Source organism: Dermochelys coriacea, chromosome 1 (genome assembly GCF_009764565.3).
Source record: "Dermochelys coriacea isolate rDerCor1 chromosome 1, rDerCor1.pri.v4, whole genome shotgun sequence".
Classification (NCBI taxonomy): Eukaryota; Metazoa; Chordata; order Testudines; family Dermochelyidae; genus Dermochelys; species Dermochelys coriacea.
This window is the reverse complement of record NC_050068.2, coordinates 261,617,332-261,633,798: the sequence shown is the minus strand read 5'-3', so window position 1 is coordinate 261,633,798 and position 16,467 is coordinate 261,617,332. Positions and strand designations below refer to the sequence as shown.

The 16,467-nt window shown below is 42.1% G+C and overlaps 1 protein-coding gene across 5 annotated transcripts in view; it reads right to left on the bottom strand.

Annotated features, from left to right (window-relative positions):
* Nucleotides 1–7,667: 7,667 nt before the first annotated feature.
* Nucleotides 7,668–16,467, bottom strand: part of ZC3H7B (zinc finger CCCH-type containing 7B) — a 69,419-nt gene continuing 60,619 nt past the window's right edge. For all 5 annotated transcript variants that reach the window (XM_038404703.2, XM_038404713.2, XM_038404782.2 and 2 more), the window contains 3 exons: nt 15,755–15,888; nt 14,798–14,961; nt 7,668–13,475 (listed from right to left, as the gene is read on the bottom strand). In XM_038404703.2, the coding sequence (XP_038260631.1) occupies nt 13,283–13,475; nt 14,798–14,961; nt 15,755–15,888 (491 nt within the window). In that variant the 3' untranslated portion in view covers nt 7,668–13,282. The remainder of the gene's footprint in view (nt 13,476–14,797; nt 14,962–15,754; nt 15,889–16,467) is intronic.

Genomic DNA, 16,467 nt, shown 5'->3' with positions numbered 1-16,467 from the left:
GTCTCAAAAGAAAGATGTCATCTGCAGCTGAATAGATTCCCCTGCCATCATTCTGAAATATTGGTTCCTTACTGATGCAAAACACCCCTGCACAAATCACTCACATCACTTCCTGCAGCATCATGCGGTTTCCTGGGGGTCTCCCTATTGATATTCTCATTGGGCCTGATGCTGTTCAACATATGAAAACTGGTGCAGTCACCCACACGCTCCACGCAATCAGGAATTTCCCATTCTACTGCACAAGCAGCATTGGGTGCATGTTGTTACCAGGTGTTCAGTTCTAGCAACAAAGGGCTAGCTACCCCTTCCCAGCATCTGCCTGCAAGGTACCAGAAAGTTAATAGTCACTGCAGCCCGAGGGAATCTATAGGAGTAAGAGTTATTCAGGGTTCCTTTAATGTTAAATGCCCCCCCCCTTCTGAGCATGAGGTGGCCATGATGGGAGTCATGTTTGAGAGGTTCCCCTTCCAGTCCTGGGTGAGCTTCATTTATGAGTTCCACTCATCTGGTACCTAACAGCCTGTTTTTCAAAGGTCTGGCCCACAAGCTTGTAATTCTCAAGCATTAAGAGTTACAATTTTTGAGCTGGCCCACAGGTTTAGCATCACATGTATATATTTCGTCTCCATGTTGCATCATGGCTTGACGTTGCTCTATAATCAGTGATCATGCAGCTCGACTAGGAATCCCGTTTACAGATTTTAGAGCGTGCAAGGGAAACTCCCCGTGCAAGATCACCTCAGAACTGCCTTTTTCAGCTCTCCATCCTCCATATCTAGCTTGTGTTGCACCACCAGGGCCTCCACCACCTGGCCTTGAGAGTCCGTCACTGCTTGCGCTCTGTTACTGTTGAAAATTTTTATCCTATCATCACTTGAACTTCTTGCTCTTTTGTCATCACTTGTCCTGCTGCCTTCAGAACACAAGAGAGTTCCCTTCTTTCAGTGTTCATTTTATAGTTTTGGGTCATATCTCCAGGGAGGTTCTCCTTTCTCAACACTGCACATTTAGCTCCAGCTCTTTCTCCTCCAATCCTCCTGTATTTGACATTTGTATTTTATGTAGCTTTTGCCTGAAGCATGGAGACCAAAACTCCACTCCGTATTCCAGACAAAATCACATTAGTTCTATAGAGTGACACTTACCACACAGTTTTTACAGGTGATACCTCCATAAACATCTTAAAACAGCATTGGACTTTTTTTTCCTAAAGTTTTGAACTGCAGGCTCATGCTTAGCTTGGCATTGCTTGTTATCAGTAGGTCATCCTCTGTCTCCACCTTCCACACAGCTGTCCTGTTGCTTGTATCCTGCTGCATTCCAGACTGCAATAATGAATCTCAGCTAGTCGTTCATTGCATGTAGCCCACAGTTCCAGTAAGTAGCTGGGTATTTATACAGCTGAGTTTCTTGTGTTTGCCACATCTCAATATTTTGGTATAATCAAAAAATGAAATCTCAGATAAGTCATTAGTGAAAATATTTAGCAAGTGTCCCAATATTGATTTTTTCCCCTCACCTGGGTGCTGCACTGGACAGCGTTCTCTATGGGGAAGTCTGGGCAATTACTCTGCATTGCCTTAGCTGCTGGGACTAGGTGCAGAGGACTGTGGGTGTCCCAGGGTGTGGAATATCCTCTTACAGCGAAACATGGGAGGCAGGAGAACTGGCTAACCCAGTTAAACAGATTCAGTTATTCAGACCAATCTATAGAACTCTACAACAGCCTGACAATCAAGTTACAGACTGGCTCACCTGCAACCTTGAAATATGGGTGCCCCATATACTTAGGAAGGATGTGTTAATGCAGAGTGACCTTGTACAGGCTCAACACGCTTGGTAAAAATATGTCATTCAGATGGACCACTTACACAAAGATTTGCATGGCTGGTGGAGAATTGCAACACACACACACATACACATTTTTCCATACAAGAGGGCATTTCTATATTATGAAAGGTACCAGGTTCGATGTTACTGTGGCATTGAGGATGAACAGGTTCTTCAGGGTGTGGAAGCTGACTGTTGGAAAAGGCAGTTGGCTTTAGGTTAGACTGATAGATTGACCTGAGTTCAGATGTTCTGTATATATGTTAACTATGCATCTAAAAAAGACAAGTTATTAGCAATGAATAATTATGAAGACTGGTGAATTACATGAATATAAAACACAGGGTACCAGGAGAAAAAGTACTGATAAAAAGAACTAGAAGTTAAAAAAAAAAAAAAACAAAAAAACCCCCAACAACCCCAAACCACCACCATCCTGAAGTAAAAAGGTTACTCATAAGTGAAAAACAAGTTTGACTGAAATAAGATGGATCAATTAAGAGTGCCCCCATTCCTAAAATGTCAAGAATGCTGCAGAAAAATTGGAAAAAGCTTAAATGTGAACTTGATTGATTTTTGAGGGCCGTGGGATCTACTCATAAGGAAGATGAATAAAAGATTACCTGCAATATTCAAAAAGATGGAATTGAAACAATTATATAATTCTTCTGATTTTAAGGTTAGAGAATATTCTAAGAGTTTGTCTTAATCTGAGGAATACTGTTTACAAAAAAAAATTTGAAAGATTTCACTCAAGAAATCAAATGCACGAAGAGACTTTTGAAGCATTTTTAACAGATCTAAAGATAAAGTCAGACATATAATTTCCAGAATTTGAGTCAAGGAGAGAGATGAAATTGTGATTGGTATATAAAAGATTTCAGTGTAAGAAAGTTGGCTAGAGCCACATATAAATCTGGAAAAAGCAGCAAGAATTTGTCAAACTACTGAACTTAATCAACAGTGATTGCCCATTTAGGAAAGAAAACAAACTGATGAATAGAGAAAAGTTAAAAAAAAAAGTAGTATGGAGGAAAACAGAATGAAAGTATTAAAGTTAAAACATATAATCATATGAAAAAATGTTCTAGATGTGGAAGGAGGTACCAACCTAGGCAATGTCCAACATATGGTCAAACTTGTCATATGTGCAAGAAACAATCATTTCACAAAAGTTTATAAACAGAAGTCTGGAAAAACTAACTTTTGAATGTTGAACTAAATGTATATTTCTCACACAATACCAAATAAGGACAACAGAGCTGACATAACAGATGAAGAAGTTTCTCGGTATTTTGAAACAGTGACTTTGAACTACAAGGAGGATTGGTCAATTACACTATCTACTAATGGAACATCTATTTCCTATGTAATAGATACTGGTCCACAAGCTAATGTAATTTCAGAAAAAAATGTAAAATATCTAAAAGTAAAATCTGTAGTTATAACAAATACATATTAACTTACAATATTATAGGGATGAAAAAATTCTTATGGCTATTTATGTATTACAGGTCATCGTTAAAGGTGATGTAGAAAACAAGATTTGTAGTAGTTAAGGGACAACATTTCTATATTAGATTTAGAAACAATGTTTAAACACTAAATCTAGCTGGTAGAATTCAGACTATTCAGGATTCCAAGACACTGGAAAGAAAACAGCCGTTTTCTTACTTACAGAGTTATTCACTGGCATTGGTAAATTGAATATGTAAAAAAAAAAAAGTTAAATGAAACAAACCTGTAATGCATGCAACTAGAAAGATATCCTTAGCTTTAAAAAATAGGATACAAAAAATTGGGTTAGTTAATTTAGATATAATTAGAGTAAGTGAATTCATTATTAACAGTAGAAAAAGATGGATCATTACATTTATGTTTAGATCTAAAAGACTTGTTTAAGGCTGTTAAAAGGAAACATCTTAAAATACTTACTAAGAAACAGTTGGACAAATGTCAGGAGCAAAATACTTTAGATGCTTCAAACAGATTTGGCAAATACCGTTGGAGCAAGAAAGTTGATTGCGATGTATGTTTAATACACCTTTTGTCTGTCATTGGTTTACAAGATTTTTTGGATTACATTCAGCTCCAGAGGTATTTCATAGAGAAATACAAAACATTTTTGAAAGTATAAAGAACACATGAAAGTGTACATAGATAAAATAATAGGGGAAAACTTTAGAAGAGCATGATATACGATTAACTAAAGCATTGTCTAGAGCTAAAGTAACAGGATTGAAATGTAATAAAAATAAATAAGTTCAGAGTGAAAGAATGAACATTTCTAGAAAGAAAAACTGACCATTCAGGGATTATAAATTGATCCACAGTGAATACAACCCATTGATAGTATTGCTTACCTAAAAGACGAGTCATTATAGAAATTTTGGATATTGTTAATTTTATAGGAAAATACATACCTAGCTTAGCAGAACCACCACCATATTTAAGGGCTTTACTTTGTAAAAGTAATAATTGGAAATGGGACCGTCATCAGCAACAAGAATTTAAGCATCTTAAGCAACTAATAAAAACAGCTCCAATATTAAAACTATTTGATAGTAACAGACTTATAAAATTGTCTTCATATGCTTCCAAACAAAGCCTAGGAGCAGTTCTATTACAAAAGTAGGGTGATGTATGGAAATCACTCTCTTATGCATCCTAGAGCCATATCAAAAATGGAATGTCAGCATGCTCCGAGAGAGGCTTTGACATTGGTTTTTGCATGCAAAAATTTCACAAGTATATAGGGTAGACCTGTATTGGCAGAAACAGATCACAAACCATTTCAAAAAGGAACATAACAGACATACTGCCTCAGTTCCAAAGATTATTTTTTTCAATTATTGTAAAATTAGAGTATCAGCCAAAGCAAATTATTAATTGTTTGCCGATACTGTTTCTAGAGCTTATTGCATAACCAATGTAATGAAGAAGGGGGATGTGGTACATGTAAACGTACTTAACTGTTTTCTATATCGGAGTGCACAATCCAGACCACAGGTGGTTCTGCAACCTTGGGTGTCTTATGCCTTGCTATAGTAGCTCCCCCTGGTCCCCGCTCACAAACAGCCTTCCAGCATGCACAGCCACACCCTGAGTGTCTGTGTATAACTGCAGCCTGCCAGCTACACTCTGGCTCTCACCAGCCTTGGTTATACTGCAGGGTGACCCCAACATTTCTCCAGAAGTGTATGTCCTACACTGCCCAGCCCTGAGCTGGACAATACAAATATATAAAGTCTGTTAATTCTTAAAGGGAATAATATGCCATTTTATTATTTTAAATAGAGTATGCAGACACCCCCACTTAAACACACTGGATTAGATAACAGTAAAACAAGTTTATTAACTACAAAGAGATTGACTTTTATGCCTCATTACTTGTACTTACTTAATCTGAAATGGTTACAAGTAGGTTTGCCAATTTTTGGTTGCACATATTCCTGGAGATTTCATCCTATGACATAATCTTTAAAGATTGATCTTTAATTCCTGGAGACTCCAGGACAATCCTGGAGGGTTGGAAACCATAGTTACAAGACAAAACAGAAAAAATGTTGACTAGTGCCTAACTATATTAGATTCAAGCAAAATTTCTCAGCACGTGCTTCCAGCATGGTTATTGTCCAAACTCTTCAGGTCAGGACCCCGCCCCCAAAGTCCAACAGGTGTTTCCTTTTGTCTTCTCATGTGCCGATACTGCAACAGGCAGGGGAAGAGAGAGGTGTCTTGGGGTGGCTGCCCGCCCTTTGAGAAGCATTTCCAGTTTAATCTTTAATTAAAAAACATCATGTGACAAAACCTCCAGGAATATACCCAACCAAAATTGGCAACCCTAGCAACAGGCAGTCTGGTAAAGAAAAGAAACTCCATACTGTTTCTTTGCTAAGATGCAGATTTTTTTTTGTGCCTGCCTCTTCCTTGCCAAAAAATGGCCATTTCACAGGTCCATCAGCCTCGTTGACACCTGGCTGAGGCCTCAGTTTGCCCTTTGCCTCGGAGGAACTGGTTTAGTCCCTCCCCAGACTTATCCGGGAAACATACTTCAGTCATGATTTCAGTTTATATTCATAACTTTACATATAATGTTGCTATGTGCATTTTGCCATGACATTATTGATCAACAAATTGAGATTTTTTTTTTAAAAATACCACACAAGGCATACCTTGTACAAAACATTATTACAATAGTGCGTAGGGTGCATGAACACAGGAGCATATTCTGTCATGCAGTCTGGGAAGAAATTGTACAAGCAACTAGACAGGATAAGAATTTATAAAGGATTATTACAGCTATTGAAAGGCTAATAATACTAATGAAAGGATACTGAAGCCATATAATCAATTTATTCAAGGTTTACCAGTAATTGAAGGAATTCTGTTTAAAGGTAATAGTAATAATTCCTTTTAGGGTTAACAGCAGAGATGTTGAAACACACACAGGAGGTACAGTTAGGCATAGAAAAATGTGAACAGAGCAAGAGAGGTTCTGTATTGGCGACAAATGAACCAAAACATAGAGCATTATATAAAAGAATGTGACATTTGTAAAAAGATATAGAAATGCTCAGTCTAGAAAACCTGACATTTATTCATGAAAATTCAACACCTTGATCTAAAGTAGGTTTAGGTCTACTTGAATACAAAATACATGCATATGTTATAGTTCTTGATTACTTGCATTTTCCTAAAAATATCTATACTCGAAAACATGCCAAACAAGTCACTAATAAAATGAAATAAATTTTTGTAAGGTATGGCATTCCCAGTAACAACTAATAATGGACCTTAGTTTCAGAGTCAAGAGTTTAAAAGCTTTGCCATATCATATCATTTCAAAACATATTACATCAGGTCCAGGTTACCCATAATTTAATGGGCTAGTGAAAATTGGTGTTAATAGTAAAAAGATTATTAACAAAAAAGCTGAACAAGCCCGGATTTATATTTGGCATTATTAAATTACAGAACATCACCATTACAAGGTTTATCACCTGCACATTTGTTGTTTAACAGAAACAGATTACCTATGTTTGTTTAAAAAAGGATATGAAGAAAAGAATAAGTATAAACAGTTGAGTTTGTATCAAAAGATTTATGATACAAGACTAGATAAACTACCTTATTAGAAACGAAATGATAGAGCGTATGTCTATATTGGTAGACACTGGGCTCAGAAAGCCATTGTAACAAAAGAGGTAGCACCTCAGTCTTATGATGTCATGACTAAGAATGGTCTAATGTATAGGCGAAATCAGAGACATTGCAGTTGTTACCTACAGACCAGACTTAGCTGAAAGAAGAAATGAGGTAGTATAGTACCAAGAGCAGCAAGAAAATGACCTCATTCCTCTAAATAACAAGAGCAACTTCATTAATACAGCAAATATAGAATTTAGATGGCCACTGCCTCAAAGAAGATCTGTTAAGACAATTCTGATATGAATAAATTTGTATTAAACTAAAAAAGACAGATGTGGTGTTATTGTGGATTTAAGAGACTGAATAGAATTTTCAGGGTGTGGGAGTGACTATTGGAGAAGGCTGTTGGTATCAGGTTAGACTGATAGATTGGCCTGAGTTCAGATGCTCTGTATATACGTTAGCTATGTCTCTAATAAAGACTGTTAAGCTACTAGCAATGAATGATTATTAAGACTAGTAGATTACTTGGATAAAAAACCACACCAGGTGTCCTTCAATCCCCCCCCTCCCCCCCACACCACTCTCTTCCTGTAGCAGCAATGTCATTTATCAAGGAGGCTTGAGGCCCAGATAATGCCTTTCACAAACTCTTTGCAACACAGACACGCAAGTCATCTGGAGAGGGTTTAAAGTGCACACTTTTTTTTCTATACAAAGGCTAAAAGAAGCAAGTTTGTTTTAAGAACAAAAACAAAATTGTTAAAACATCTACATTATTATCTTGGTACTAGACCTTATGAAAGTACTAAGGTTTTCTTTAATAGTAAAGCGTGGTATTCTTAAATTATATTAATACAAAGACATTTTAAAGGACTCCATCTCATTATTATCCAGCTTAGAACTGCAGCAACCCCTTTGCTATTTTCCCCTTTCACGTGCCAAGAGCACATCCATTTCTGACACACTGTTCAAATGAGCAGATTTGTTGTTTTTTGCTTCAAACATTTGGTTACCTCTGACACCAACTTCAAATCCCTCCCTTCACTTAAAGGATTGGAGAAGGATTTGTATTATATCCCTCAGCATTTAACAAGCTGAACTAAATCAAAGTCTGGTGTATGTGTGTTGGTTTTTATAATAAAGGGGCAAGATTATTTCTTAACATTAGCCCTCAGATTTGTTTTCTTGCTGAAAATCCTCCCCTTAGCCCCCACATTGCACAGGCTACATTGTTATTGTAGGAGTGAGTGAGTGCTAGGCTGAGCATACTGGTTTGTTGTCAGATTCTTTTCGAACACTGGAGCTTATGGTTTAATTATTGTAGAGCTGATAGTGCTGAGTATTTTTGGTGAGATGAAATATCACACTGAAAAAAGCTAAGCAAAATAAAACAAGGGGTCAAATCTGGAGTCCTGCCTTTACATACATATAAGTAAAGCTTTTAATCATATCTTTTACTCATTAGCTAAGCACCTGAATGTTCTTTCACTAGGGTGGGGTAGGAAGGTCATCACCAGAGGGTTTTCAGAGGTGTGATCAGGAAAACCTGTCCCAGCTTGAACCTTATGCCATCTATAAACTCCTCCCTTCCTCCTCCTTGCTGCCACCCAGCTGGGGATGGGGGGTGGGGGAAAGCCTTCACATTGAAACAGGAGATGCTGCATTTCCTGGATTGAGTCCTTTTTCTTTACCCTCATTAAAAAAGATTCCTTCGATACCACACATATATAATATTATATAGAGCGATATATTTAATACCTGTGTATATAGCTTCACAGGGGTCACATATATACACACTAAAACAAGTCTGTGACAAAATACTGCAACACCACAGATCAGGTTATCATATCTGGGAAACAAAAATAGATACGCAGTGCCCATGAGCATCCCCAACCCTTGTGCCCCCTCCCCAGCCAACACTATCAGTCTGGAGAAGAGTGGGTGCAGAGCAGTTATTTGATTAAAGAGAAGGGGGGGCATCACCCCACTCCATAATCTAAACAAATGATCAACTCTTAAATCACAGTGCAGCAAACATGACAATTACACTGTAAATGCAGATTTGTTTTAAAATAAAAAACAAGCATTTCTCCCCGCCTTGATTAATTTTTCCTCTCTTCTCCCTGCACATGTGCCTGCTGCCACTCCAGTGAACATGGTACAAGCCTACGCACTGGTGCGAAGATCACTTTTTGGTAAATTCTGCAAAGGGAGTGACTGGCTAAGCACGCGTTGGTAAAGCAGGGATTAGACAGCTAAAAAGGGGTGTGTGAAGGGAAGGCTGGATTAGCTCATTTAGCAGCAGTTGGGTTCCTGTTACTTTGCTTAATCCAGTGTCTCAGCAATTCTATACATTAGACTATACTTGGCAAATAGAAGACAAGCATCCCTCTCTTTGCCATCTAGCCTTACAATTTCAGTGCTTGAGACTGAAATGTATGTACTAGGAGATGAGGTGCCCAGTTCAAATCTGAACAGAAATCGCATCTCACGATGGTGGAAACAAATATAGCATCAGCCTGCTCAAAAACCATGGGCATCCAAAAACTTGGGATGGGGGGAGGGGGGGGTCAGTGGAGCAAGGATTTTCCAGCTGCTTCATCTCTTGGGGCATGCTGCAAGAAAAGTATCGTCCCTTCTCCCACTTCTCTATCATAAACAACGAATACATACTCTATCTTTGTGCTTCTAATGCCACTTCCAGGCAAGGATCCCAAATAGTTGTACACACACTGAAGAATTAAGCCTCATATTGTTATTATCGCAATTTGGCAGAAGGGAGAACTGAAGCACGGAGGGGCTAGCGGCTTGTCCAGGGACCTAGTGACTTAACAGCAGTGGCTGGAAAGACCAGCCCCCAGGTCTCATTAATACTTCCAGGCTCTAACTACTATGCAAGAGCTAAGCCAGCTGCCTATGAGTTGTGTATGTCCAGAGTTAGGTCTGTATAAAGATGCCAGGTGCCAATTCAGTAACTCCCACATATTGCTCCCTACCTAATATCTCTTGTCTAGGGACATGTGTTCTCTGTTCTCAGAGGCAGGGTGAAGAAAAGGGGACCCAATGCTGCTGAACCACCATGCAAAATACAGCCATGTTTTATTTATTGTCCGTACAGCACTGGAGGGCTCTGACTTCCCACAGGCAATCTCATGAGACCCTACCAAAAAAAAACAAACAAAAAAAAAAAAACTACACACATTGCTATAGAAGGTGGAACTGTTTGTTCTTGAGCTGATGGTGCTGTATCAAACTATGTACACACATGCACACTGAATTAAACTAATCAGAGTGAGGGGTAGGGAGGCTCAGGACAAAGGGGGAAGAGGTCAGCGCACCCACTCCCCAGTTACAGGTGAACCAGGATGAGGCACAAAGCTGATCCCCAGAGAAACTCTGGGGTGTTGGCATAAGCTCATTATTGCCATTATAAATACCGAGATCATGACCTCAGTGGAGTTACATCTGAGACTCTACTCTGCACCCCAGTTTGGCCAATCGGGTTCCTCCGTTTGAGCTGGCTTGTTTTAACATAATTTAGATCATATCAGTATTGGAGATATAAAATCCAGCGAGACGTCCTATCACCACTCCTCAAATTAACAAGGTAAGAGTGCAGGTGGTATAGCATGCACTATGGACAGTCTCTGCCCTCTTCTTAACATACCCCTGTATCAATCCCATCCCACCCAAATGATGTGGTGTCACCCCGCCAACTTGCTGACAGACGGCAAGTGTTGGGCCACATCATGGATCTTCCCTCTGGAGGCACGCATGCCACATGCACTAATGAATCCCTTCAGCTGGGCTCAACGGAGAATGATACCTGCTCTGACAGGAACAGCATTCAGCTGGGTCACTTCATTTGGCAACACTAGCTTCACTTACAGTGGACACAGTCTAAGGGCTGGTCTACACTGGGAACATACAGCCGTACAGCTACAACTCTCGGGGCATGAAAATTCCACACCCCTGAGAAACGCAGCTATGCCAACCTAACCCCCGGTGTAGACAATGCTAGGGCGACAGCAGAATTCTTCCATTGTCCTAGCTCTCCCTTCTCAGGGAGGTGGGTTATCAATGCCCATGGGAGAACTGCTCCTGTCAGTGTAAGAGTGTCTACACTGAAGCGCTACAGCGGTGCAGCTGCAGCTTTTCCCCAGTATCATTTTCAGTGTAGACATACCCTCCTAGTGTCAGCTGCTCCCCCTAGAGCTGACCTAATTCAAAATGCAAGTCAGCACAATACCAGCAGCGGACCTGACAGCTGTTCCCTTTCTTGCGCCACGAGGCAGGGTGATTCTATCAGAGGCTCCTGTATCCCCTGCATGCCTGAATGTTCCCATGACAAAGAGGCACTCCTCTTTTCTTCCTGCTGGGAGGGGCCAGTTTGCTGAAAAATGACCTTACTTGCAGCACCGGCAGTCTAGTGAGGGGAGGGAGGCACAAAAGCCTAGAAGCCAGTTTAAAAGCAAGGTTCGTAATGATTTAAAAAAACCACAATCAGAAAAGCACACTTCCTACTGCTGAACATTCCCCCAAAAAAAGCAAGGTGTAACCTGATGAGGACACTGTGGGTGGTTGTGTGTTTCTATTTACCCAAAGGGACCCTCATATTGCAAATATGATCTTCCTCTTCTCTTCCAGACAGTTGTTGGACATCTTGGCCTCTGTCTGACAATGGATACAGGAAGAGTTAATTTGCTTTTTTCTTTTGGGGGAGTGGAGGGGAGACTGCAAGGGGACACACAGTCAAAGTAAAATCACATTCTAAGAACAAACATTCTCCTTACTTGCATTAATAACTGGCTTCAGTTTAATAATCTAAAAGAACCTTTAAAATTGGTCTCTTCAGCACGCTATTGGTTTGTGTTTTGCACTTCACTCAGCTCCAAACTACCTTGGTTGGTTTGGTCTTCCATTTCTAAGTTAGCTTTGTTTTCCGGTTCCCACACATTAGTCGAATGCTATTGAGTTTGATTTTGCAACACTGCAAGAGAAGGTTTCAAGCCCCTCCAGCAACCACACTGTATTCATTTCAATTGTGAAATCATTTCCAAATGCATTCTTTGTGAAATACAAACTCTGAATTTTGGGCCTATGCTACTTGATAGTGTCCTTTAACTGATTTATGCCCACTTCCTCTGACAGCACATTCAGCCTCTACAGACAAAACCCGTATCCAAGTAACCAAGTATGTAGACTATTTAAAGACATAATCCCCGAAGCAGAAGCTGACTGACTTTACAATGCTGACAAATAAAAATACAAGCTCCTTTTCTGTTACTTTGTTTTTTCTGGCTGATCCCAAGGCCCAGAGCACACAGATGACAACAGCACCACAGTATTGGCTATATACCCTGTGGACAGACTCAGTCTTACTTACATAATCACACTAGTTTTAAAAAAAAAAACAAAAAAAACCTGCACTCTTCTGTCCATGAGAAAGACATTAAATGACCCATTACTAGTTTGTTTTTGGATACAATCAATAGTAATAGCAAAAAAGTCATCCATGATCACTTTCAAACTTCCCCTTCTGCAAAAAGCACCCTGCTTGTTTTCTCAGCTGTGTTCCTTGCACCCATGTATGTGGGGGGGCTAGACAGTTGTTACCCTCCCGAGTTGTTGTGTGCCTCGGGAAGACTTGGGATGTAAGTTTGCTCCTTTATTGTCATCCACAGCAGCTAACAGGCCAGGAGTTTTAAAACTAACCTTTTAAATCACATGGACTTAAAGGCTTTCCTCACCTGCATCTCGGCTACAATTTTTTTATATATTGTTCTTCCAGGAGAGCGTGAAAGAGAAGGGGAATTTGCTCCATCATACTGAGGAGAATGAGCACAGAGGACTGCAGACACATATGCTCCAGTAACCCTTTCTCCTCTCTCAGCTCCCCCTCTCAGATGAATTCATGACACTGCAATGTCCCAAAAAACCTCCCAGCTACACTTAGAGTCTAGAGGTGGGGAATTAAAATGAAAAGATTTTCTCTCTCATATGCCCAGCTGTGTTCATTCCTTTCAATTAAAAAAAAAAAAAAAGAAAGAAGGTGGGGAGAGAATAAGGAAAGAAAAGAGAAGATAGAAAATAAACTTTATGAGCACGGCATTCACTGGCCACAGAGGAATCGGGTCACAATTTCATTCACTACCAGAAAATCATATTGGTAATCTTGAGACAAAAGGAAAAAATAAAGTTCTCCTTGTGAGACATGTATCTCAGTTGCCCTGCCACAGTCTCACCCTTTGAAAACTTGCTTCTGTTTCTCCAGTCAACTGGTTCCCACCCCCAACTATACGCCGTCCCGCAATAGGAAGTTGTATTTGCCGAAGTCGTCATCCCTGGGGCACAGCAGCATGTCCTTGCGAGCTTTGGCCAGTTTCTGCTTCAGCACCTCTCGCCGATCCAGCCACTCTGTCAGTTCGTCCTGGCCATGAGCAAAGCAACATTTCTCTCCCTCAGGGCAGGCCTTGGTCTTCTGGAACCTGCCAGGAGAGAAACACACAACTCACTGGACTTTTTTTTTTTTTTTTTTAAAATGGGGCAAGGTTTAAAGGGTTGCTCCATTTCTCTAGCATTAACATTGTGCTGGATTCTAAAGCACCTTACAAACTCTCTCCCTGTATCGGGCTCATTCTCTGAATGAAGACATGTAGCACCACCTCTGGGGTGAAGCCTGGAGGTGTTTAAGAGAGTATAGCAATAACAGTTTTGGCCAAGAAGTGATGTATCCATACCCAGCTGAGACTAGAAGGGGATTTAGGGCTGCAGAATGAAATGACAAGTTAGAACTGGGCTAATATTTAGGGTTGAACAACCCTACTCTTGAAAAAAAATGCCAAGGGATCTTTAAACAGACACGAGTGATCAGGACCTCAGTTTTCTATTTCACCTCCAGCAGCACAATGCCTCCTGTCATCATCTTGAGACATGGACAAAAGAGAGAGGGGGCACTCTAGTGAGACACTAAACCCACTTACTGAAGCAGCTGGGTTTCCCAAAGAGATGTCTCAGACAAGCAATGACCTAGCCAGGCTCTGATTAGCTTGTGAGATCTGATGTCACCACAGTCATGGGTGGTATGGCTGTTGGGTTAAAGGTTCTTTCATTTCCCAAAATACAAACAGACTGTGTGAGACTGGAGAAGCATCACTTGTGCCTTTGAGTTTTGTAGTTTATCACTTTTAGGTGGGAGAAGGGAGCATGTTCCCAATAATGCAGCAGTGGGCACACTTTTTGGCCTGAGGGCCACATCGGGGTTCCAAAACTGTATGGAGGGCCAGGTAGGGAAGGCTGTGCCCCACAAACAGCCTGGTCCCCTCCCCCTGTCTACCCCCTCCCACTTCCTGCCCCCCCTCAGAACTCCCAACCCATCCAACCCCCCCTGCTCCTTATCCCGACCACTCCACCCACAGGGACTCCACCCCATCCAACCTCCCCACCCCCTTATCATGCCACTCAGAGCGGCAGCAGGACTGGCAGCCGTGCCGCCCTGCTGGAGCGCTGGTGGCACAGCAAGCTGAAGCTGCGGGGGAGAGGGGACAGCAGGGGAGGGGCCGGGGGTTAGCCTCCCCGGCCGGGAGCTCAGGGGCCAGGCAGAATGGTCCCGTGGGCTGGATGTGGCCCGCGGGCTGTAGTTTGCCCACCTCTGCAATAACGTCTCCCACTTTTTGACCTCCCCAGAACTTTCGCGAGCTGCAGTTCCTTGCGGCTCCCCATTTAGGAGCAGAGCGACTCAGTACCAGGTCTGCTCTCCTTTCACCGGCAGCGGCCCCCGTGCGGAATGGAGGCGCAGCACACGCGGTACCTGTCACAGAGCCGGAATTCGCCCATAGGGAAGCGGTAGTTCCAGCAGCTAGAATCGTTGTCAGAGGTGAAGACCTTCTCCTTATGCTTCTCTGACTGGATGTGCTGCTGCCATTGCTTCTTGCTGTTGCTATTCTTCCCACACAGCCAGCAGTGGTATCCCATCTAACCGGCACAGACCGAGCAGCCCATTAGCGGTGCACACGCTGACCTTCCCAGCGCTGGGGAGTGGAGAGGAAGGGATGTCCCCTCTCCGCCAGAGCATCAAGGGTCTCCCCACCCCACCCACCACCTCCCTCTCTCTCCTGACACATCAGTGTTGGGAACATCAAACTGCTGGCCACAGGGGAAAGGACTCGATTCTTTGTCTGAGCCCACCACTTATAAACAACCATAGGAGGGATTGTTGAGCAATTAGATATGGTTTCTCCAGACCTTAGTGGCCTGCCCATCCCCCTTCCCCATACCTCTCCTCTGCCACGCATTAGTATGCTGCCTATGCACTCTTCCCCTACTTCTCTTCCCACCCATTGGTGGACCAGTTACACCCCCACAGATCTCTCACCCCCACCCAATACTTTTCAAAACAGCCAGCTGTGGCTTTGCCATTCCTGGGCTCCAGGGAAAGGCGGGAGCCTGGGTGGAAGGCGGGGGCCAAGGAAGCAGGAGTTCATGCGCAAGATACAGTTTCAGCTGACTCTTGGATAAAAACATGTTTAACTAACAGAAAAGTCCTGGAGCAGCCTTGCTGACCCAGGCCTATGCCCTCCTGCCTCATAACTGCTACCCCGGCTGCCCTCCTCCTAGCTGGCAAAGATCATGGGCTTTTTCCCCCAAGGGAGCGTTCCAATCCTGCTGGATTTCTAGTTAGCACAGTCTCCTCTCAAAGAGACTCCTGCAGGGACACACAGGAGAGAGGGGGAGATATCAGAATGAGGAAAGGGAGGAGAGGTATTACCATGATGTCAGCGTAGTCGGTGGGCATCTGGATCTGCTTCTCTCCTTCCCGCGATGTGAGTGGTGTCCCCTCTCCCGGCTTCCCAGGATTGTGTTTCTTTAGCCACATGTCATAGGTCTGCTGCATATCCAATACTGTGAGAAGAGAATCAGCCAAGTCAGCCAGGCAAACTACCCCCACCCACTATGGACACACTCAGAACAAGGGACATGTACAGATCTAGTGTTGAGTGTGCACTCTCCCTTCAGTTACAGACACTTCTGAGGTGCAGTTACCTCCTCAGGTGAGAGGCTGGGTAGAGAAATCTCTTTCCCTTGGTCTGGGGGAGGGAGGCAGATGCGAGTTCTGAAACCTACAGGGTACTGTGATGGCAGCTTTTATAAATATTAAGGAGAGAGAAGGAAGGAGGGCAAAGAGTTAGTGATCGCTCTGGACTTCACACCCACAAGGAGGTGCCAGATCAGACCTGAGCCTGGTCCCTCTCACTGGGTAGCTCACCTCCTGCTGCAACAAAGCAGGACACTCAACAAAAAAAGTAGTGTGTTTGGGTTTCAAATGTTGTGATTTTCTAAACAAAATATTAATTCAAATTGACATTTTCTACAGAAACAAAGTATCCAAACACTGACATGGGGGAGGTGAGAGGGGGGAATCATTCTCCTTTGGCCAAAACTATTCACCAAATTTGACCCAAATTTTTGAATAGTTTTGGA